The 25,145-nt window shown below is 48.1% G+C and overlaps 1 protein-coding gene across 1 annotated transcript in view; it reads right to left on the reverse strand.

The window, feature by feature from the left end:
- Positions 1–14,277: 14,277 nt before the first annotated feature.
- Positions 14,278–25,145, reverse strand: part of LOC149364321 (uncharacterized) — a 48,865-nt gene continuing 37,997 nt past the window's right edge. The window contains exons 9-15 of the mRNA XM_089568668.1: positions 22,722–22,878; positions 21,152–21,323; positions 20,509–20,621; positions 20,083–20,386; positions 17,560–17,827; positions 16,585–16,701; positions 14,278–14,839 (exon numbers count right to left, since the gene is read on the reverse strand). Of these exons, the coding sequence (XP_089424794.1) occupies positions 14,782–14,839; positions 16,585–16,701; positions 17,560–17,827; positions 20,083–20,386; positions 20,509–20,621; positions 21,152–21,323; positions 22,722–22,878 (1,189 nt within the window). The 3' untranslated portion in view covers positions 14,278–14,781. The remainder of the gene's footprint in view (positions 14,840–16,584; positions 16,702–17,559; positions 17,828–20,082; positions 20,387–20,508; positions 20,622–21,151; positions 21,324–22,721; positions 22,879–25,145) is intronic.

Below are 25,145 nucleotides of genomic sequence, written 5' to 3' on the forward strand. Positions count from 1 at the left end.
TTCCCCTCCTCCCCCTCCTTCGCTCTCCCCACTTCCTCCCGGCCGAGCCTCGGTTGCCTTGGGTCGAATGGTGGCGGCACACCACGCAGCTGGGGTAGCGAGCGATTGTTGTGGTGCGCAATCCGCCCTTCCCCTCGGGCGCAATGGAGAAGCAGGGGGCTCCGTTATAGCGAATTCGTCGTTTTGTGAATTTTTGTTTCATTTCTCGCTTTCTCTGCGCTTTCTTTTGGAAATGAGAAGGCGCTCTGCACCGTTGCAACGCTTGATCGCGATAATAGGTGGGCTTAGGAAATTAATACACCAGTAGTCGTAGGCGGGATAAAAAATTGGCAGATAGGCTCACATAGACGATGAGATGAATTGCGTAAGCAGAATACACTTTCAGAATGATGCTTTTCCATTCGATTTTTTTCCCCCTTTTGCCCCATACCATTGCCTGAATTTGCGCCAGCCGATTTCGCTTTACTTCGCCTGAATTTATGTCTCGCTAATGATTTTCTTTTACATTTGCTGCATTATACAGATTTCGCCTTGGCGTGCCGCGTTGGGTCAGCCGATGACGCGCGCTCGCTTTCGGCGCCGCTTTCCCTCTGCGTACTCGCCGCTCGATTGGGGGTGTCACTGCGCCCACTTCTCTCAAAGGGGCACTGAATAAAATAGAAGTTGGCCTGTATCGATAGGGTACCGCATTCTCATCACAAACTGACGATTCGCACCATAAATGGACTTTTCATAAGCTGGAAAAGACCAAAGAACGAAATACAGGTTTTGCCACCACCGGCCGAATTCGCATATAAAGGCGTACGTCGACACATATTTTTAAGTGCGGATCCTGGAGGCAAGGCTACACCGCCATTCCCTTCAAAATGGCGGCAACGCATTCTTTTTGCTAAGGAAGTCACGACGAGTTCGAATCGACTGGCAGGAAGATTTCGAAATCCAACTTTCTTAGCGATAAATATGGCATTTGCTGTCGGAACAGCCAGAGAGAGCCAGATAATGTTTTTGCTGGGAGCAATAATTGATAAAGTTGTATTCAATGACTCTTTAAGCCTGTTGTACATGTCAGTGAAAACGGTCGCGACTTCTGCCACCGCGACGCAAAAACCTTTTTCGAGGAACGCGGCGGTTCGAGTGGCCAGAGCGACGAGGTTGCGACAAGTTAGAATTTTTTCGCCGCGCCGCTTGTCGCAGTTCGCTTAGGCGTTTGCATGTGAAACAGCTTTTACGCTTACGCCTCCGCAGCTGAAGATTTTCTCTCTCTCTCCTCTTGTGGGTGAGGGGGGCCGTTCACCCCCTCGCTGCAGGCATTGGAGGCTTCACTCAGCGGCCACGCAGAGACACACGCCGGTGTTTACGTGTGATACTGGAGTAGAAAATGCATACTGCCTACGCAGCAAAAAAAAAAAAGCACTCAGAAGGTATTTACACTGGAAACACCATATGCTTTACTGTTGCATATATTCGTTTTCATCAGTTTCGATTGCCGACGATTTACCACGAATTTACTGTGCTCTAGCCTCTTGTTCCTTTTACGGGACACCTTTAGCAGTACATGTAATGTAACGAGGCCTCATTTTCGTCTACAACTTCTTACTCTTCCTCCATGCTCACCCGAATAACGTGAACAACCTAACCTTGCATTAAGTCTGGCAGAAAATGTCCGCGTGAAAGCGGCGCTTGTTCACTCATTAAAGCAGGGTTTGTTTGTGAAAAACAAGGGACACCAGTTAGAACCGAGAGAGAAAGCGATATCGGTGGATGTCTGCCACCACTGACGAAGTCAGGAAACGTGTCTTTTCCTCTCTTCAGAGATGTGTTTCGGACAACAAAACAGTGCAGTTGGTACTTCGAAAATTCTATTTAACCGCGAACTATTAACAGCTGCGGCTGGCACTCACTGCCAACGTAAATCCTCGGGCTGTGCTTGCGTATGCGGTAACAAACCTACTAGCGCATCGCCCATTTCAATATTTCCACAGCTACGGTGAGTGCGCCAGAAGCGTTAAACACGTATATAATAACATAATGAGGTCGTCACGACACATTTAGCAGTACTAATTCCGACGAAAAATAGCGAAATGTCGAATAGGTCTTTATCAGAATATTTTACAACCTCCACATCCAAACAAACACTTAACCCAACCTTTACATTAGGAACAAAGTATACCCAAGTGCGATCGCCCTTCGAAATAATTTGCCTGCTGTGGCAGTAAACTGCTGTAATGTTGAAGCTTTTGCGGAGTGGATACAAAACAGTGGTATTTTAAGCGATTTGTTAAGTGTCTTTGATGTTGATCAGTTTCATTGTCTGTCTTTTAATTTCGACCTTAGCATTGTTCCACACGTCCTAGTATATTCATGCGCTGCTGTTTCCCAAGTGACCTTGATGTCTGTTTAGTTTTTGCGAATGTCATTGTGACCACTCCTGCTTGGGTCCGAAAAGGGCCTGCAGTATTTGTAAATAAACATATCTACTGTAGCTCTAAGTGCCCCTCGTGCGGTGCCTGCCCAATCCGTTTCCGCACATCATGGGGGTGCATAGTCAAACCATTAGACCTAAAACGCACAGGACACACACACGAGTAGTGGGAGACGGCGCTGTTCAGCGAGGCATTGGACGCGGCCAGCAGCCGATCGTCCACCTGGTCCGCGAAGCATCCCAAAGCCAGCGGCCGAAACCGACCCAACTGCTCGCCACTCCCCCATCCCTTCCATTTCGTGCAATAAAATTTTTCCTCCTCCTCCTCCAGCGGCAATGAAGGTGTGGATGTATTTCCCCGCGCCATTTAGTGCAAACGACCATATAGGCTCACCAACACCGACCAAGAATCTTGTCGCCGTACATACGTACGTTCTTTCAACCTTGTTCGGAGGAGCGTCGCGCCAGCTGCGCGAGAGGTCGGTCGGGAAAAGCAGCATGGGTCGCACAATCCGTACCAGTGGCTGTGTTAGAAAGTCTATTATTCAGGCACCTAACACCTACAGCCTGTTCAAACTGTCTTCAAGACAAGTGCATTGCAGGTGGAAGCCTACCTCCTGACCTCAGAGGAGCATCTCATCTACTTTCTTAGTGCTGGGCAGCCACTGTGCATTGTATGGCCTACAAATCTGCCTACAAAGTTCTGTTCAAAGGAATCTAGGAGGATAGTTTGACAGCGACATTCAGAATGTTTCGCATTGTACTGTGTTTCAATACATGAGGTTTGAAATACGAGGTCTTGGAAGCGATTTTGGTTTTCTACTCGTGAACAGTGGTGCGAACGAACCGTGCATACTGGCCCAGGTGTTTCCTTCATATTAAAGTTTTTTGTTTTTTTTTTCAGGGCATTTTCCTGCATGTTCTTGACTCTTATGCACTTAAAATTGTGCATTCTTCTTTTTTCTGACAAAGGGCTGCCTTTTCTCACTGCAGCATAAAGTTTTTTTTATGCTTGTTCAAAACATCTCCAAAATTGTTTCAGGGAAGCATGCCACTAATTCATAAAACTTTTTTTCATACAGGCTTTTCACGGCAGAGTTCTAAGTTCTAATGGTTACCTTTCTAACTATTGCAGGTAGTACTTGTCAAAAAGAAAGACAACAGCTGGAGGTTTTGCGTAGATTATCGACACCTAAACAAGATAACAAAGAAAGACGTGTACCCTCTTCCTAGGATCGATGACGCCCTCGACTGCCTGCATGGTGCCAACTACTTCTCCTCCATAGATCTCCGTCCTGGATATTGGCAGATCTCTGTTGACGAAAGAGATCGTGAGAAGACGGCTTTTGTCACCCCGGATGGACTCTACCAATTCAAGGTGATGCCTTTCGGCTTATGTAATGCCCCTGCGACCTTCGAGAGCATGATGGACTCCTTACTACGCGGGTTCAAATGGACCACATGTCTGTGCTACCTCGATGAAGTCATCGTATTTTCATCAACCTTTGAGGGCCACCTCCATCGTCTTTCGGCTATTCTTGGCGTCTTCCGACGAGCTGGCCTTCAGTTGAACTCCAAGAAGTGTAGCTTTGGTCGCCGGGAACTCAAGATCCTAGGGCATTTGGTCAACACCGATGGCATTCAGCCGGACCCCGACAAAATTCGTGCTGTAAGTGGTTTTCCTATACCGCAATCTAGCGGCGACGTGCGTAGCTTCCTCGACCTCTCCATTATCCATTAAAGTCTCTCTCCTCTCTATTGCAGATATGCACCCGATTGCAATTAAACATTTGTAGCCGGCTGTCAATAGTAGCCGTATCAGTTTTTAGAATTTTTGAAACACGATTGATTACCTTCGCCGCTGTGACTCAACAAATTTGGGCCATTCGAAAACTGCGCTCTTGCGAGGAGTGCAAAGGGGCGTCCGTCAAATCGCGTGCCGCATGTTCCACGTGACTCAGCTCCGCCCGCGCTATCCCGCGCTGCGGTGTTCCCCGCTCGCTCATCTCCACTTCGCTGCTCCAGCGCAAGTGGGGCAGACGCTTTTAGTTGGGCGTACGCAGCGACTCTGCGCATGTGCAGAACCTGTCTTACGGTCGTACGCACGGTACAAATCATAGCTAGGTCCCGGAAATTTAGGCACTAAAGAATCCCGAAATAGGTAGGCACCTAGGCTCTAAAAGATATTGAAATAGGCGCTATAAAGCAAGAATAGGCGCTTTGGATGATACTCTTTATTCATAAGTACAAAATTTGTAAGTCAAGCACGGAGCGTACGCAGTCCTCAACTGAAGCAATAAAGCGCATTCTCAGGTTTTCGAACTTGAAGCTCATTCAGTTTTCGCTAACCATATAGCTTTGTACTTTAAAAGGCTTCTGTTGAGACCACATGAACTTAGTGGCGCGAACCTAAGACATGAGAGTTGATAAAGGCTTAGGCATTCAGGTGATGTGGCCCTATCGTCTCCGCGTAGAAAGTCTCTGATTTGGGATATTCTTTCTAGGCATCTATTTTTTTTCTACCAATTGTTGCATATTCGTAGAAGCAGTAGCGCCCTTTTCTTCCAGTCCCCAAAGTGCTGCTGGTACTTCTGCCACTACCTTCAATGATTGAGCTGTTGAGAGTCCAGCCTTTTCTAACTTTGTCATCCTTTCCGTCAATGTTGCAAAGTTTGCACTAATGTGTGTCAGGTCTCTTTCCAAACTCGCCTCTTGCTACACTTCGAGATAAACACTTCGTTACACTGCGTTCAAGTCACAATTAGAGAAAAACGTTCGGCGAGACCCGCGCCTTTTGTGCGTGCATCGGCGTGCGCCTTTCACCATACATAAACAGATGTCTCAGAATTGAAAAATGGCACCGAGGACCGAAATGCCGGATTTAGGCATTTATAGGCAAAAAGTGCGGTTAAATAGGTAGTATTTCCTAAAAAATGACAAAAAGGCAGGTAAGTGCAAAAATCCACCGTTTAGGCATTTATAGGCATGTTTAGGCAAATGCCTAAATTTCCGGGCCCTAATCATAGCGTGCGCGCGATACGAGAACGTCACGGGATGCATTGAAAAGATAGCGGCGCCCTGCTTGCCCGCTTCGGAATACATGTCGCTGCTGGATTTGTCGACGCGACAGTCCGCTCAAATCGTAGTGGTTTGCTTTAATTTCGCACTCTCGTCCACAAGTAGAGGCATAAGTTATACGCGAACTTTAATGGTGTTTCGCCAGGACATCGTGCATGGTCGTCGTCCGTCAGCACCGTGTCCGTCAGCAACGGTGGCGCCGCCTAGTAGTGAGGAGGGCAAATATTCTTTGTGTTAGGGCCGGTCGCGATGGGAGCGCGCGCGGCGCACACTGGCAGTGCGGCTAGACCGGCCGCGGTCGTATGTATCTTGAGGTGAGGAGTCCGTGCACGGCCACTGGCTGTGCAATATGAACCGATGGGCACGTTGGTCAGACATGATTTGTATTGTACCACCGCAACGGCACGAGGCCACAGGAAGAGGAGGGACGACGGAAGCCAAAGCTTTAGGCGCGGCAACGCTGAAAAAAACAGAAAATCTTCACGAACAGCAACAGAAATCCCTCTGAGCATGCATATTTTTTGATTCCCCGAGGCAAATCTACCGATTTATAAAATTCAGCTCTTTGTTAGAGATAGTAACAGATGGGGTGCTTACGCAACTCGGACCTAACTATTCTCAGATGCCTCGATGATTTCTTTCTATGATTTCTCTTTTGAGCTGATCTTTGTTTTTATCTACAGTTCGGCTGTTTTCATACGATGGCTGACAGGAACAATCGCGGCAGTGAATTCCGATGTTGCGGGCGGCATTCTTGACATTGTTTTTGTGCTTCCTCAGCCTATCATTTACACAATGACCAGTTTGGCCAACAAAGAATCCTCCACAAGTCAACTATCTTTTGTTAGCGCTGTGTCTCGTCCCATCTCTTCCTGTGGCCTCGTGCCGTTGTGCTGTTGCACTACAAATCACTGGCTGTGGTTTTCGGCTGTGCACTAATTAAGGAATGGGGGTGACTTCCTGTGTTTTCGTTGTAGGGGAGTTTCAGTTTCTTTTTTTTTTTTGCAAGGTGCTCAAAAAAGGGAATTGTTGAACGCACGATATCACTTGCTTTGGCGTCGGCAGTGCTGTCGCCATCATAGCCCTCTGGTGGTTGTCCGTATAGTTGCACCCACCGGTAAAAATGCATCTGCCACCTACAGGCCAGACGCCTTCCACCCAACACCACGAGCCCGTTCCAAATACCAGGCGGATGGTCCAACCCCTATAGTCCCCTCTGTGGTGACCTAGTGGTTAGCTCCGCTCTTTTGTGCTGTTGATGTCGGCGTTGTTCTGAGCTCTTCCATCAGTTTTGCGTCATTGCTGTCGGTGCTCGCAATCCCACTGCCGGGCACCCATCGCTAAGAATGCGTCTCCGACATACAGTTCCAGCTTCTCCCGAATACGAGGAAGATACGCTACTTGGTGGCCGCCTAGTGCTTACAGCGTTTGCTGTTCTGAGCTCTCGACTCGGTTTTTCGCCGTTGGTATCTGCGTTCGCAAGCCCACCGCCGTGAACCCACCGGCAAACAGCACCGGGCAACCCATCGCTAAAAAAAAAAGAAAAAATTGCTGGGACTCTATGCCTGGATATTAACTGCTGTTTAGACACAACCGTCCACAGACGTTGCACACATATCCAAATGGATTACACGTAAAGTGACTCTCTCAGGTCCTCGCAGCCGATGCGTAGTTTGATAGACGGATGACGTGTTCTGTTGTACGTCCCGCACTGACTACATCGGTTGGCTCCCTATAATCCACCGCAGCTGCAGCCTTCGTTGTCTTTCAATCGCCGCTGAGTCAGGCAGTGCCCCTGTTCTTCGTCGGTCTCTGCCACCAGCTTGGCACATTTCCGCTCCCTTTTATTCGCTAAATCCCTCGCATGGCTGGCATTGCCAGCTGGATTCAGACTCGGCCCGCCGCCTGCGAGAAGACGTCGGTTCCAACTGACTCGCTTCGCGCGCACGCGAAAGCAGCGCCTTCGCCTTCTCAAGCGAACGGAGTCATGTGGCTAGCCACGTGTCCACAGTTGGCAAGACGACAGTCGCAGCTGCGGCGAACCACGTGGTTAGTCACTTGACCCCCCCCCCCCCTACCGCTTCTCGGTTTGAACGTCAAATGTGGCCTCCTGGTGACCTTGGCTCCTGCTAGGCCAGTGGATCTTTCGCTTTAAAATGCGCCTTCGGCATACCAGCCCAGTTCCTCCCGAATACGGAGCGGATAGTCTATCCACAAGGTTGCCGCTGCGGTGGCATAGTGTATCTACTCTGAGACATCTCCATTTTTTCTCCGCAAGCTAGCTCACGCCGGACCAAACTCCTAACAGCCTTTTCCCCCGCTTCCTTTCGCTTCTTATTCTTTACGTTTAGATAAGAATATTCATTATCGAACCGGAGCTGCGTGTAGTTTCATGAACCTCTGAGGATGCATGGCTCAGCGATCGCGATGAGGGCGTTGAAGAGAAGCTAAACGCGGCGTGAGTAACTGCAAACATATGACTCACTGTACTGCAGTAACACTCATGGTAAAGGAAATGCGCCCCATATGATTGATGAGACAGTTGTGTGAAACGGGAACTACGGAAGGCAAATCTCGCCGCGGTGGCTCAGTGGTTAGCCGCTCGGCTACTGAGCCGGAGTTCCCGGGTTCGAACCTGGCCGTGGCGGCCACGTTTCGATGGAGGCGGGACGCAAAAGGGCCCGTGTACTGTGCGATGTCAGTACACGTTAAAGATCCCCAGGCGGTAGAAATTATTCCGGAGCCCCCCACTACGGCACCTCTTTCTTCTCTCACTCCCTCCTTTATCTCTTCCCTTACGGTCCGGTTCCGGTGTCCGCTGAGATGCGAGACAGATACTGCGCTGTTTCCTTTCCTGTTACAACTTGCTGCATCAGCTCTGAGTTGCTTGAGAGAGACTCTACAGTTGCCCAGCTATCATCCTTTGTTTTTTTTTTCTTTTCGCCACGATGTGCAGTTAACTACGCATTTTTGGCCTTGGGAATGATCATGCGTGCGCACTGCAACATTTAATAAAACGCTTTTCACCATAGCTTCCCCATGCTACCAGTAAGTCATCCTCGTTTGAAAATTTATCAGCTCCGTGTTTTCCCTCCCCACGAAGATGGCCAACCGAGCATTTCCTGGTTAACCTTCCTTCCTTTTCCATTCTCTCATCATTCAAGACAATATGTACTCTTGCTTCAGATGTTAGGCGTTGCCTTTCGACTGCAACTGAACATCACTTTTGCGATTCCATATATGCGTCGCCCATTGGTACATGTCCATCACAAACTTTCTTTTTATCGCATTTTTGCAGTGATCTCTTCGAAACAACTTTGCATCTCTAGGAAATAACCTCCCCACCGACATCTTCATTATAGTATATCAATCACTATACTTTCTAGCGAACTCTTCTAGCTCTCTCTCTCAACACTGTGAATCAACGCTTCTTTTCTGTTTAAAAATACACGAAAACCTTTCCTTCATGGTTCATTTACAGGTGCAAATCTACGAACGGCTGTGTAATACTGACCCTTAGTACAGAGCGCCCATCGGTAATTTCGCTGAAAACCGTATCGCAAAACCTAAGCCAGTCGGAATTCGTTTGCAGATTATTTGCAGAAATCTATAAAGGGCTCGCTGAAAATATACCTGGTACTCATTTTGCGACGAACTTTCTCGGCGCTATGACCCTCCTCCGCTGTCCGCGCCAACACAGCGTGATTTTCTTTTTTCTGGCGTGTTGCCGCGCACTTCAGCGCAGAAAGGAGGAAACATGAAAGGGTCGGGGAGAGGTAAGTGGCGTGATAAGCCCGCCCTGTTCGATCACCGACTGAGGGGCGCCAGAGCCCTGACTCAGCCGCCACCGCGGCGGCGGAGCCCCCGGTAAACGGACGGTCAATTACTCCAGTGTCTGGCGGCCACGATCGTTTCAGCAGCCGATGGGAAAGCCCTGAGTATACCTGTACTGCGTACCGCGATGTGCGCACTCATTTTCGTTTTCCGATCGAGTGCAAAGAGGTGCACTATAAGTGAACAGCAACTGAGTTGCAGGCAAGGGTTTTCGTGGTATATTGTCATAAAGAAAAAGGGCGGGTAATGCAGTAATACTGCCAATATTGATGATCTTATAGCTTATAGTATTCTCTGCCCTTCATATATACAGTCATTGTAACAAAAGTTTTTGAGAATATAATTACCGTATACTAGCTGCGATGGCTCTGTGGTTGTGATGCTCGACGCTGCTGATCCGAAAGACGCAGGTTCGATCCTGACAGAGGCGGTCCCATTTCGATTGAGGAGAAATGCTGTACGCCCGTGTACTGTGCGATGTCAGTGCGCGTTAGAGTCCCAAGTGGTCGAAATTATTCCGGAGCCCTCAACTACGGCGTCGCTCATAGCCTGAAACACGGTACACTATAGCGCCCAAAAACACAATAGACAGCGGAAAGATACCGACGGGACACACACTAGACACTGAAGTTTATTAGGCATGTATGGGTGAAAGGTGCACAATGCACACGCGCATATGCTCGAGAAACTCGGAAATTTGAATTTTATTTTTGTTTATCCTGTGTATCTGTAATTGCGTGCTATCGTGTTAAACGGGTTCTGAAGGGGCTCCCAATAAAGTTGCGGTATGTCAAGGATGAACAAATATCCACCAGCAAGAGTCTTCTTAATCCGTTTTGTGGAAGCTTAGCTATCTCCCGTCAGAATTCGAATTCACGCGTTTTCGCGCCTCTCTTTCTCCTCTCGTCACTTTTTGCACGCTGACATGTCGGCGCCTCCGCCGGCCCCACCCACTCGGTCCCACCGCCGGCTGCCGACGCGCGCAGGAGGAGGGGGCGGAGCTTACCACCATGGTACCACAACCGTTTACCATGGCTGTCGCGCTGGTGTTGGTGAGATCATTAACCTGCAGTAGTGCGCAGCTCACTGAGCCAAAAGTGCAGTCTGTTTTCTAGTGGTCAGCTTCCGTAAAAGCTACTGCCACCTTCCGAAATTCAGTGTCCATGAATCCTTCCGAAATTTCAGCATGCAGCGAAGCCCCAAAAGTTTGCCTCATGAAAAACGAAAAAGCGTTTACAGTACCAGCATCGGCGGCGTTCCAGAAGACAATCGAATATGCCGTTTGAGGATAGACGCGTATTACGTGACGTCAGGCCGATGATGACGGACCATAAGGATGGTGATGACGATTTTAATGGCAGTGACGGCCTGGCGCGAGCGCTCCCGCCCGCTCCACTGCATAGTTCGCCGTTTTCTAGTCCGCCACAAAACCTGGGGCCACCGAGCGATCGTCCCGTTCGCGAACTAGAATTGCACAAGCGATGAAACGAATGGCGATGGGTTTGATAGAAGGGGTGAAGAGAGAAAATGAAGAGCTTGGCGTCACGAGGAGAGAGATGAGCAGAAGGTATGAACGGATGAAGCCAGGTACACAAAGTCCGAAAAGCCACCAGTCACCAGAAGCCAACGCCGATGCACGTGGGCGCACCGAACGGCAGGGCTGGGGTGCTGTGCTCACGGGTGGGTGTATTGTCAGTGGGGTCAGAGGCGGCGGTCTGGGATCAGCGGCGACGCATGTAGTCGTGTCTTCTGGGTTCTCATGTGTGGGCGATCAGTGGGGTCTGCAGTGGCGGCGGTCTTGGATCAATGTGGTCGTAGTCATTTTGTCGTGTCTTCAGGTCGGGGCGGAGGAGAGCGGCGGCGTCGGGTCATCACTAGCAGGCTGAGGCAATGCCGGGACGTGCGATACTACGAGCACTCCACAAAGACATCGGCGGACAGCATGGCTCCGAAGCTCCGGGACCGGAATGATGAAGGTATCCGGCACCTCACATCAAACGTAATGTGACGGCAAACCGATGAAGACAGGTCTACATGATGGATGGCGGTCGATGGGATGATTTAATGATGATGATGTCCTTAGGCTTAATGGCACATACCCACGGCGGGGGAATGGCCAGGGTGCATAGCGGATACAAACGCACACATGTACAAAGAATGGAGTATGTTGATGCGGCGGGCCCAGCACGAGCACTCCGTGCCGCCCCACTGCCCGCTTTGTCGTCTTCTAGTCCTTGACACTACCAGGGGCCGCCGAGCGATCGTCCCGGTTGCGCGAACTAGAAGAACGGTGCGACCATGAAACGCAGGACGTGACAGGAGGAATGAACACAGAGAAGATGCAGGGCTTGCCATCACGATGAAAAGAGATGAGCAGACAGTCAGATGAGTGCTGGTCCTGGAAGCTGCCGGGTCGCGCGTCACCATGAGCGGACGACCGAAGTCCAGGGGCGCGGCATGGCAGGGGGCTGTGCGCTCATGTGTCACGGATAGGTCAAGTCATAAGGACAGTTCGTCGATTGTTTTCTAATCCGCCACAATATTAAAAAAAATATGCTGGTAGTTTAATTATAGCTCCGGTTAGACCCAGCGTGCTTATACCATTGATGAGTGAAGAAAGTTGGGCGAGTTGGTACTTGTTCATTATTCACAACAGCGCACGAAACACGGACAAAAAGGGGGAGAATCGAGAACACAAGCGCTGACTTCAACTGAAATTTATTACGGAGAAGGAAGAGTATATATACATCTTCGAAAAAAGGCTGAGGCTTAACTTGGTTAAGCTTGGAGAATGCGAAGCATCATCGTGTCGCGTAATTTGGAGGCGCACAACCACAGCGACGGCGCGAGGTGGGCCCCCGTTTCTCCACTGTCGTGACGTCATGTATCACGTGATTTGGAGGCGCACAACCACAGCGACGGCGCGAGGTGGGCCCCCGTTTCTCCACTGTCGTGACGTCATGTATCACGTGATTTGGAGCCGCACAACCACAGCGCGAGGTGGGCCCCAGTTTCTCCACTGCCGTGACGTCATCGTGTCACGTAGTGTGGCATCATCGTGTCACGTGATTTGGAGGCGCACAACCACAGCGACGGCGCAAGGTGGGCCCCCGTTTCTCTACTGTCGTGACGTCATCGTGTCACGTGGTGTGACGTCATGTATCACGTGATTTGGAGGCGCATAACCACGGTGAAGGGCTGAAGTGGTAGCTAAAGTAGTATGCTTCGCATAAAAACAACATAAACGGAACCGTCATACAAGGCGTGAGCCATAAAGCACGTGCTCAACAACAAAAACACACTCTGGCCAGAGGAAGATAACACTGGACGCGTCCTTAATCGCGCTAACAGTCGAGATGGGCACCCTTGAGGAAATCGAGTTCATTCTGTGACACCTACTGACACAAGTGTTTTCAGAATTATGTATGTGATGTAAAGACCAATTGGCTAGAGAAATAATGGAAGCCTATCACATGCATAATTCTGAAAACACTTGTGTCAGTCGGCCTTCTGTAGTGGTGTCACAGAATGAACTCGATTTCCTCAAGGGTGCCCATCTCGATTGTTAGCGCGATTAAGGACGCGTCCAGTGTTATCTTCCTCTGGCCAGAGTGTGTTTTGTTGTTGAACACGTGCTTTTTGGTTGACTTGTATGACGGTTCCGTTTATGGTTTTTTTCGAAGATGTAAGTCCGCGCTTGTGTTGTCGATTCTCCCCCCTTTTTTCCGTGTTTCGTGCGCTGTTGTGAATAATGCTTATACCACGCCACAAATTCGGGATCCGTCGACGTGGATTCCCGCAGTCGCCGTTATGTCGGTCGCATTATACACGCGGGCTTTCCGCTTCTTCACCCATCGTTCATTTGAAGAACGAGCGTTTCGCACCGTTTATAAAGTGGCCAAGCAATGACGCGCATCTGTAGCTACTGTGCATGCGCAGGCTGCGGCGGCAGTGGAGAAGCCGGCGCACCTGTTGCGCGGCGCATTCGCAGTAGCGGCTTCGGCTCGGCCCGCTGACCTTGGCTTACATGGCGTAGTGAAGCTATGGCGTAGTGAAGCTATCGCTTCAAAAAAAAAGAAAGAAATCAGTACCTGGAATAAGCAAGCAGGCATTGAGCTCAAGTAAAACTTTGGTCAAAGTTCTCGGGCCACAGATTTGGTTGTGGAGACAGACACCTACGGCTACATACACCCCAAACAATACCCAACATACAAATTGAGCTTTGGAGGGGGCAGACAGCAGTTTCCCTCTCCTCCAAATATTTGGAGCTTTAGGGGTTCCTCAACTGTAAACGGCTCAACAGCAGATCCTGCGACCCGAAGACCTTTAAACGAGGCTGTGTCTTAATTCTCTGCTGGAGAGAAAACAGGCTTCTCTGCTAACTAAATAAATTCACAGCGTGTTAAAAGTGCCACAAAACGTTTATTAGCCAGCATGTTATTTGTTCCAGGAAATGACAAAATATACAAGTGTCACTGGCTGCCAAAAATGCACGTCACCTTTCCCGAGAGTGCAAAAGCTAGGCAGTAGGAAAGAAAGAAAAAACAGAACTGTGGAGAAGCACACAAGGTTTTTTAACAGTTGGGAAGCGCAAAATAACCTGAACTGAAAATGCATAGAGCCACTACTGCACCCTGGTAAAGTAGTGACAACCAGAAAGAAAAAAAGCAACAAGCAAAAATCTCAATTTATCCGAGATATTTTGTTCTTTAAGCACAGGAATGAAAGTGCATAGCGCTTAACATTATAGATAGTTAAAGACACAGATGCTTTTCCTTCGCATTTTAATTGCTGCAGACAAGCACAGAATTAAAATAAACAAAACAAATCTAAATCTAGTTCTCCGAGTTATTTAACGATTCGCAAATATGTCTGAAAATTTCAAGTTCAATACGCCTCAAAGGAGAAAACGCTCAACTTGACAGTTTTCGTGAAGCCACTGCAATGAAGATAATGCAGACAGTTTATATAGGAACAGATGGCAGAGAGACAAAAGAATGTGTCATGTAGACACTGGCTCAACTGGCAGCCACAAAACAATGCACAATACAGACAAAGCTGCCCGGAAACCCAAACCTAGCACTCCATCCTGCAGGGTTCCAAACATCCATATACTCGTAAACACACATGGACCTCTGAGGCGACAAGTAAAGACAGCACAATGTGACTCAACCAGAGCAAACATTTAGCCGTGTTCAGACAACACCACCTAGACAGTGGATTACCAATGTGCCATAACTCTCTGAGAAGGTAGAGAAAACTGTGAAGTGAGCAACAGAAACCAAGAATTTGTGCTAAGCTGGCACCCACAATCATTTATCTATTAAAATTCAATGTCACAACAAGCCACGTTCTCCTTCCGCCTCATCTCCCAGGGTCCGCGATCACAGGCTCGTGCCGTGACGGGGGCTCAGAAAAAGTAGCCGTATGGTCCCCGGGCTCCGCTGCTACTCAGAGGCATCCCAGGGTGCCTGTATCCCCTGTGCCGAGTGGCGGCGGCGAACCCTGCAAAGTATTAATAAGCAAGGCAGAAGGCGACATGTGCAGTCTTGTCAGAAGCCTGCGTGCCACGGCACTCGCGAACCACGATCACTGCCACGGCGTGCAGCGAATCATACGTGGGGCGCTGGTCGTTACGAAGCTCTGGGTAATGGGAACAGTCTTCCTCCTCTCTCTCTCCGCCGCTTGTGAAAACTGCGGCTAAATAAATTTTCACGAAGAACGCATTGAACTTTGGAACGGCAGCAAAACATGGACATATATGTCTAAAAGAGTCCAACCTGAATAAAGCCGATCCTAAAACGGGCTCTGAAACACGTTCTGAGGAGAGTACATAAACTTACTCAGTCACTACATTATGTCTTCATGAACACCTGAGCCAGATAATACACTTCAAGATACAGCTGAGACCCTACAATCATGCTCTAAAGTTGGTGAGCCCTTTCCGGTGACTTTTTCATGCTCTTGCCTTCCTCCATCTCACGCTCCTGCGTATTTATGTTCAGAGATGGCTACTGGTTAAATTCCTTCAGACGTCAAGCAGCTACCAGTCAGCGGCGTCGCTCCGTTGGAAGTTCCACCCCTTGGAGAATTTCCATGCATGTTGCCAACCAACGGTTGGGCAGAGTGGGTAGGGCCGGTGAAGAAGCACTGAACTTTGAGCGCGAAAAAAGTGACAAGAAGAGAGGAAAAGGCGCAAAGATGCTGAAATTAAAATTTTGACTCCAGATAACTCAGCTTCTACAATACAGATAAAAAAATTCCTTGCTGGAGAGTATCCGTGAAACGGCATTCTTTTAACAGCACAGGAATACCACACCTTTATTGAGACCCCTTTAAAAACTGCGACAGTAGGTGTCAGCATGAAACGCTATTCAGGACTGACTTATCACATTCTAGGGCGTGTCATATGTTGTGCTATAGCAGCACTCCTCGAAATAGGTATAGGCCGCGTCTTATAGCTAAGGCTAGTTGTCTTGGCTGGCTTACAGGCTGGCCACATAGAACTATCCTTGCCGATAAGTCGAGTGCTTCTCTGTGCCGACGTCAAAGCTGCGTAGAGATCGAGACCTTAGAGATGCTTCATAGCACTACAAGAAGAAAGGCAGAACTGCAACTGTTCTGCCCCCCCCCCCCCCCCCCCCCCCGCCAGTGCATTCCAAACCATGATGCACCGCACTGGCAGGGGGTCTCTCACGTTTGCTCACGACAGTGCTTTTACTGCGAATTTAAGGTGGCATTCGTAACATGCAATCTTTCAAAATGACTTGTGATGTTTAGGTAACGTAGAGGTAAACTTTATTGAATGTTTTAACTAAAGTTCATCACTACATTGTTGCACCACACCTGTCATGGGCTCCTGGACAATGCAGTGAATGTATAGTCGATGAGATAAAATAGCCTCACTTGCATGATATATGCAACCCCGTCACTGCAGGTTCCAGACATGTTCTTTTTTCTTCTTAGGCAAACAACATGCGGCCAGTAATTTGTGACGCTGCGCTCCTCGCAGTAATGCTTATAAGGCAGGTACAGGGCTGGACAAGTTTTCAGGCCACAAGGTCTGCTTTTCATCAGTACAACCTGGCCCCTACGATGCCGATAAAGCTATCAAGGTTCTCAGAAGTTAGAACGATATTTCTACCCTCTACAGATATTTTGAGCTTCGGGGTGTCGTAACTGCCTTACTACACTGCTCAAAAGCAGACCCTGTGGCCTGTGAACTTTTGATGTTTTGAACACGTACAAACCTTTCCAAGTACCGCTGTCGGAAAGTTGGTGCACGGTGATGCGGAGCCCACTTGTTCCTGGTGTCATGCATCCCAGAAGGCACATTTAGAGTCTGCGATGAGACCAGGCTGCGAGGCCTGCGATACAAGAAGGCACAGGTACACATTTACAGCCTGCTGCAGAGGCGTGAGGGCCATGGCATTTGTGATCATTTTGATAGATGCATGTGCGCTGCCTAAACGTGCAGTGATGTATGCGGAAGGCTTGGGGTTCGATCCTTAGTGCCATCGTTTATCTAGCGGTTTTCCAATGGGTAAAAGCTTTCCCTGGCCTGGTGCTCGGCATCTCTGGATGTGAAATGCTTGGAAAATGACTCTTTTACTCCACCTCGGTTAGACAAAAACACCTTGTGCCAAGGCGCTCTCTAGCCACGGCTGACCATGCACCATTAAAATTTGCCGTAATCAAAAGCTCAATGGCTCTGATCGGCAATCTCCCGAGGAACATACTCTAATTGCGCCTCACATATTTTGGTTAGAAATGCCGTGCCAGCACATGATCTACATTCCAGATACCATCAGCACTATAGCAGTGTTTTTCATGGCACACAGCAGGCTGCGTTGGACAGATACATGGCACTATGCCTGGACCTTTACAATGAGCACATCCTGGGTGCCACCATAATGCTCACTGGACCGCTGTGCGCACCTGGCTCAAGCATGGTAAAAGCAGTAGCGTGAGTTGTCTGTGCCTGTTATCAACAATTCAAATAGCAAGCATTTTCACATCTGCGTGTATACCCCATGGAAAGGTCTATAGACACGTCAGGATGGACGGCTACCTACAGGCTGTACAGTATTGTTAAATACAAGGATGGAACACACAGAGCCTGGACGAATACGTAGACAGTGAGCTAGCTTTGACTAACAGATCAGCGACACAAATTGCAACAGCATAGTGACAGTGATGGTCGAGAACGGGAAAAATACTCTTACGTGGTGTGGGGCTGGTAATAACCTGTGAAGACAACATCCATCTCCACCGCCAGGTCGACAAGGAGGAAGACACCGTCGATTTGTGAGCCGTAGATGTCAATGCCAGCAACTGTCTTCACGCAGTCCTTTCCTGCTGCTGACTGTGTGCTCCAGAAGTGCAGCTTGGAATAAAGAAGCCTCCACGGAGCGGCCACGGCTCCGCTGTAGGTGTACTTGATCCCATCAAGCGAGCCAAGGGGCATGAAGGTAATCCTCGACAGCTGTGTGTCTGGGCAGACGCAGTGTCAGAGCTTCCAGTTAGCTGCATACTCAAAGCAGTCCGCCTGCTTAGCAAACTGAACAGTGAACAGAAAAGGTAAAGCGGCCCACCATCATTCTTTTGTACGAAAGTAAGCGATACTTAATGCTAATCAGGTCTTATTCCGGCTGTGAGCCGGCTATGTCTACACTGGAGAGCTTTCTCATTGTAAAAGCTTCTCTAAAAGTAATACATTATTTCCTCCACATGTAATTTCTCAGCGCCAGCACAAAAATAGCAGCTTTAAATAGCAGCTTTAAATCTCTAAAATCATTTTTTAAGACATTCATCTGCGAATCCTGGCCAATATCTCCCCTAGCGAGTACATACCATTTCAGACGAGCTTTGCAAGGACAACAACAACATGCAAAGTGCCATTTACGACCTATTTCACAATGCTCCTGATTTTAAGCTGAGGTGTTCTTTGCATTTTATCTATTTATTTATTTCAATACCCTAAAGGCCCAATGCGGGCATTACATAGGGGGGGATTCATCAAAGAAAACAACAGATATACAACACAGAATACAAACGGCTGAAAACAGAAGTAAACAAGTTAAGAAGGCAGGTACAAGCTAATAAGAGGAAGGAAAAAAAAAGGCTAATATGGGGTATTTGAAAAAATGCAGATGTAGCAAACCCCGCAAAAAATCAAGAAAAAAATCACGGCTTCGAAAGTTACTAAACACAGCATCTAACATTTTGCGGAATGTTACGGCCAGCACACACACACACACTGGAGCAACCAAGAAAAAAAAAAACATAAGAAGTGAATCACACAGTGAAAAAAAAAAAAAAAAACGCACATCAACATATGTTAGAATTTTCTAAATAGGACCAAAGAGCTGTTTGAAATGATGATGTTTCAGCGATAGTTGCAATGCTAGAAGGAAGCGAATTCCACTCTTCGATATACAAGACCAAAGGTGAGTATTTGTATTGTTCTGTCCGAGCGAAAATAGGTTTAATCTTCTGCATGTGATCTACACGAGCCGATGTGTGCGGTGCCGGGTGAAGATGAGAGCTTGAAAATGGTGTGTTGCTGTGGTAGATAGTATGGAAAAAGGATAAACGGCTGAATTTTCTGCGCATGGCCAGAGGCGAGAGATGGAGCGATAGTTTCAGTGCGGTTACACTTTGATACCGAGAGTAACAGGAAAGGATGAAACGAGCCACTTTGTTTTGAATAGATTCCAACATGTTGATGAGATAGACGTGATGAGGGTTCCAGATCACCGACGCGTATTCTATCGCAGGCCTGATCAGCATGTTGAATGTGTGTAGTTTTGCGTCCTGGTTGGCTTGGTGCAGTCGGCGTTTAAGAAGACCAAGTTTTTTTAAAGCTTTGTTAGTGATTTGTTCAATATGAGAGCTCCAGGATAAATTAGAGTTAAAATATACACCGAGGTATTTTACCAACGCTGCAGTTGCAATGTAGTATTATTAACTGAGTAGGCATTAGGGCTCGTTTTGGCAACGGAAGTAAACTTGAGGTGTTTAGTTTTATCGGCGTTAATTACCATTTGCCACCTGCCGCACCAATTAGTTAGCTCATCAAGGTCAGTCTGGAGAGCAACGATGTCGCGAGGGCTCGATATTACTCGGTAAATTACACAGTAATCTGCAAATAATCGTATTGTTGATGTTATGTTCGACGCAATGTTATTAATATATATTAAGAAAAGCAGTGGACCCAGCACCGAACCCTGAGGTACTCCTTAAGCAACACCTGTACGTCTTGATAAGAAGCTCCCTAATTTAACTGACTGAAAGCGGTTTGTTAGAAATGCGTTAATCCACTGCGTAGTATGTTGATCCAGCAGCAAGTTGCGTATTTTTATCATCAGACGGTTATGAGGCACGCGATCGAAGGCTTTAAAGAAATCAATAAAGATGGAGTCAATGTAGAGGGAAGAATCGATTGCTTGATGAAGGTCCGTTATTAGCTCAAATAACTGTGTCTGGCGCGATAAATGTTTGCGGAAGCCATGCTGGTTGTTGTGAAGCAAGTTGTTCTGGTTAAGATGAGTCATAATATTTGTGTATATTATGTGTTCGAATAACTTGCAACATATCGAGGTTAGTGAAATTGGCCTGTAATTATTAGGAACGGATCTGTCTCCAGATTTAAATACTGGGATTACATTTATGATAGCTTGAAAATTAAGGTCACAAGCGGTAGTGGTTGGCTAGCATTCCAGTACCAGCCTCTTTTGTGCTCTTGCCTTTCAGCTTAATCCGCTCGCCATCACAGCGTAGACAATCCTCTTGGCGACTACCGCCACCACCTTCAGTCGTGAACTTGGTGACGTCGACTGTGCAGGGCTCTTCATTCCACCATGAGGGACCTGGGCTCATCAAGCCAGCGTAGATGTCACTGTCAGCTCCATGTCCGCAGCCAGCGCCATCACGGCCCATGGTCAGCAAAGCCTGGTCGTCGCTAAGCTCCATCATGGCAAACAGGAAGCCTTGAGCAACGGCGTAGCCAAACACACGAAGCGTGTCGCTCTGCCCATAGGCTTTTCTCACCTGCGTAATTAGCGTGTTCAATTGCAGTTCAACAGTGTTCAACAGTGGGACAGTGGCTTGTCCTTATGCACAGGGCATTGAACAGATGTGCTGTACACTCATCTCTGCAGCTATCAATGTACCTGTTCACTGCAACAGTAGTCGTTGTCCACTTTGGCTCTTCCAAAGAGACACAGCCGTGCCAGACAAAAAGGAAACACGCAGGTGTTGGCCACGTTTTCCAGATCAAGGGAGTCTGAAAAAAGATGGCGTAAAGTAAGTAGGGATTTTTTTTTAGACAGGAAAAAAAGAAAGAATTCAAACAGCAGTAAGGCATGGGTCTGAGCAAGACGGTAAATCACGCATCGGTCTGAGCAAGACGGTGAATCATGATATAAATGTAACCCCTTTGTGTGCATTACGTTAACTACCACCTACTCCAGACCCATAAGTTAGTTATATTAGTGCTTTTTTTCTATAAACAAAGAAACTGTCTTTGTCGGTGTGAGCGCAACGTTAATCAAACGTAACACATATTTTCCCATCTCCCTGACTCTCAGCATGTAAAAGCTCGAGCTATCTCTTTCAAAATGACACAGACTAACTAGAAATCATGTGGTCAAATTCAGTTTCCATGGAGGTACTTGCCACTAAATTTTTTTTGTAGGTGATCGCTGTCTTAGCGCAAAAAACATCAAAACACTCCAGAAAAGTGATGTATTCGCTTTTCACGGTGCTTTCTCTAATTTACTGTGAATGCGAAGCCCTCAGATTTCAGACACTCACGGGGTTTCTTGAGCAGTGCTGTCCTCAGCTGCCGGAACCGTTGCACGAGCCATGCTGCGTCCTTGGGCCTTGGGGACCAGCCTGTGGCGAACGGGTGCACCTCCTCCCATTGCTGCACTCGATTGGTACAGTACGTCTCGCTGAGGCCCTTGTTGTTCGTTGCCGTTAGAAGCTGTGCCAAGACAAAATCAAGTGGTCTTTCTGCACCTTTGATCTGGCAGTCATGGAGCCTAAATAAATTCTTTACAGTGAAACAAAATCTGGCAGCTTATACCTTCTCTCTAATGTATAATACCTGTCCAGAGGCATTTGAGGAATAAATAAATAGGCGACTATTTAAGAAAGAAAATGTTGCCAGCGGGATCCGTGACTCTTAAAGGCTCAAATTCAACTTTTTTAGAGCTTCGATTTTGTAGTCTGTCTTGTGCAGTAATGCATTTCTCCTCGCTTTCTGAGAAATTCGTCAGGTAGAAATGTCAAACCACAGTAGCGTGCCATGCGTACTTCGGAAGTGCCTGCGGCAGAGTGTACCTACGGTCCACTCATCTGTTTACACAAGCACCGTCACCAGCCGGGAAGAGTTGGAGCAAACAAATCAAGAACTGCTGGTTGTGGTTCTTATTTATTTATTTCAGTACCCTCAGGGCCCGAGGGCATTACAGAGGGGAGTGGGGTACAATAGACAAAATGACAAAAGAACAGCAGTTACAAGTAACACAAAATGAACAAAAATATGGCTCGCGCAAATCAGTAGGTTACAGCAAATACAATCAAACAAATTAACAGTCATTTAACACGAAATTATAAGCAAAGGATAAAAGTAAGCATACCACGCAAAAAAAAAAAAAAGAAAACACGAGGAAGTTGTTGAAAATGGCAGGAAAACACTGGTGCACACATTCTGTCATGCCCTTAAACAGCAGAATTTGTGAAGGAAAAAAAAAACAAAAAAAAAACACCAGGTCTGTTTGAACTACAACATATGCTGAAAAGAATAAATGGCAGGGCGCAAGAATTACATGTACTATGTTACCATCAAGTTAGTTAAAGCCGATTTAAACACAGAATGGTCACTTATTTCAACGACCGATCGGGGAAGGTGATTCCATTGTGCCGATGTGCTGGGGATGAATGAGTTGCAAAAGTGGTTTGTTTGGCATGAAAGAATACCAACTTTATGACGATGATCGATCCGAGCTGAAACGTAGCAAGGTGGCGTTATAAATTTTCTCTTAAGGATGGGGTTATCATAGTAAATCTTATGGAATAGACAAAGGCGGGATGTATTCTACGTTGCGTCAGTAGTGGGAGTACTTGCATATTTTCCCGGCGAATGTCAAAATCACTTAACTCAGTTCAACTGGCACTACAAGATGAATTCTCTCTGACGAGCACGCAATTTGCGAAGGCATTCATCTCCTAGGTAACGCAATTTGAGAACTACGTGGTGAGTGATAAATGTTGAAAATTTTCTTAATTTTGTTTTACAGAAGAGCAGTTTGGTTGCAGTATTATGGGCCTAGGTCACAAGAATCGTGTGAAAGCAGCAAGAAATCAGTGGCTACCGTACCTTGGGGTCCGAGGCGAAATAAGTGGGCATGTTGACCAGAATGACAGTGTAACCGTACTTAGATGCCAGCTTCAGAAACTTTTCAATTTCCCACACCATGACATTGGTGTTCTTGTTTATGATCACTGGTACGTCATTTGTCATGAAACCTTCGATTCTGGAACAACGATGAAGAAACAAAAATTATCAGAGAAACTAGGCTATGGCTTGTTTAAAAGATTCGGCGAGAGCCCCAATGGGTCGAAGCTGCTATGGCAGCTCTGTAGCAGCTTCGGCCAACAAACATTTTCAACAAAAACAGCCGGCAATGATCGCAAAGCTCATGTGGAGGTGGTGGCTGCTTAGCAGTGACACTTTCTATACTCTTGACTGCTGCATAGCCTTCCACAGGGTGATTCTTTTAAAAACGTTTACGGAAGTTTGCTCTCGATAAGGTCAGTAGTTAACTCACAGGAATTTTTTAAAATCCCCCAGATAAGAACGGACTTCTCTGTACATACAAAGACAAACAGGAATTTCTGTTCTCCCGTTCCTCTCGCTCGTAATGCCTCCCACGGCTGTGTCAACCTCGCGAAATATTTGCATAGACCTCGTCTTTGAGAACCAGGCATTGGTGCAGCAAGACGAGCATGCATCCATCTATTTCTCCGACCACAAATCTTCCTTCATGACAATCAAGAACTGTTAGTGGAGTGTTTCTTGAATAAGGAATATGTGTGAAAAATAAGTTGTCTGTAATTGTACATACATGTCTTGCTGATGAAACAGCTGATGAGCTGCGCTCATATTTCGCACTAGGAAGTAATGTAATCGTATGCCATTTTTTTTGTTGGAGGGTATTGTAGTGTACGCTACACTACGCGGGTTGGAAGGAGTTTCGCGTGCCCTCTGCGCCGACCATACTGCGCATGCGCGGCAGCCCCGTGACGTCACGAGAGGCGCATCTGCGCAAAGCCATTCAAGATGGCGCTGATCTGCGTCGCCCTCGCCGCCGCGCTCCTCTCCAATGCTTCGCCAGTCGACGCATTCCAGAGGCGTGACGTCACAGTGTCGGCAGACGCGCCGGAGCAACACCGCCGGAGCCGCGTGCTCCCGCTGCTGTGTTTACGACTGCCGCGCGCAACTGCCATGCGCGAGGAGGGCGCACCGTGCGTATATAATGCGCTCAACATGGAGTTAAAGTAAGCCGAGCCGCTGCCAGTCGGCGGAGAAGACTGGAAAACCTCAATTCCTCAGACCCCGAGGTTGTCGCTTGGCAGTTCGCCGCTTACGCTACGTATACCTGGCACAGCAGAGCCAAGCCACCACCACCCTCAAGAAACTTAAACAGGTTGTAGGCGCGATATCGCACCTCACCCGCAGGGTTTCGGGACATCATACAGGCTTGAAAGAGCGCGACCTATGTCGCCTCATTCATGCCTTTGTCCTCAGCCGTGTGTTGTGCACTACCCCATATCTTCAACTATCCAAACATGACATAAGCGCTTTGGATGCCTTGATTCGCAAGACATTCAAGGGAGCCCTTCATATTCCCCTCAACACACCCACAGACAGATTATTAGGCCTGGGCCTCCACAACACGATCGGGGAACTGATGGAAGCCCACCGACAGGCCCAATACATCAGGCTCACACAAACCTCCATAGGCCGGTATATCCTGGACTCCCTCGGAATCAGAATACAGGTCAACGACCCAACCCTCCTCACTATCCCACGGCCTCTTCACCGGGAGCTCCTCTTCAGGCCTCTACCGAGGAATATGCACCCGTCCCACCATGAGCAGCGCCGCAGAGCCCGTGCGAAGGCACTCCATCGAGCGTACGGCTCCGAGCCGGACGCCGTATGGGTGGACGCTGCCTGCACGGGTGATGAAGCGACAGCAGCTGCGGTGGACTCCTCTTCATCCACCCTCCTCACACTACCTCTCCCTCCAGACACATCCCCAGAGGCTGCAGAGGAAGCCGCCATCGCACTCGCTATCACTCGCACGGAAGCCCGGTATATTTTTAGTGACTCGAAACAGCGATTCTAAATTTTGCTCGAGGCCGAGTTCATGTCCCTGCTTTTGACATGCTGGACTCGCCCGACGCACCCCCTCCCCGCCAAGTGGAGTTGATATGGGTGCCTGCGCACTCCGGGAATCCCGGAAACGAGGCTGCCAACCTTTTAGCCCGAGGTTCTTTAAACCGGGCTCAGGTGGCCTCGGATCGGGGATTCACGAAGGAGCGCATGCACTCATTCAGCGAGCTGACGCAGGCATACAGAGCCTCACGCCAGCTCTATCCCCCGCCCCACACCTCCCTAGATAACAAACACGCAACACTCTGGCACAGACTACAGACACACATCCTCCCCTCACCCCTTACCTTAGCCCACTATCATCCCTCCTTCCCCACTCCAGCATGCGCCCTATGCCCAGAACCC

This window comes from Amblyomma mixtum, chromosome 2 (assembly GCF_055824585.1).
Source record: "Amblyomma mixtum isolate Tamu chromosome 2, ASM5582458v1, whole genome shotgun sequence".
Classification (NCBI taxonomy): domain Eukaryota; kingdom Metazoa; phylum Arthropoda; class Arachnida; order Ixodida; family Ixodidae; genus Amblyomma; species Amblyomma mixtum.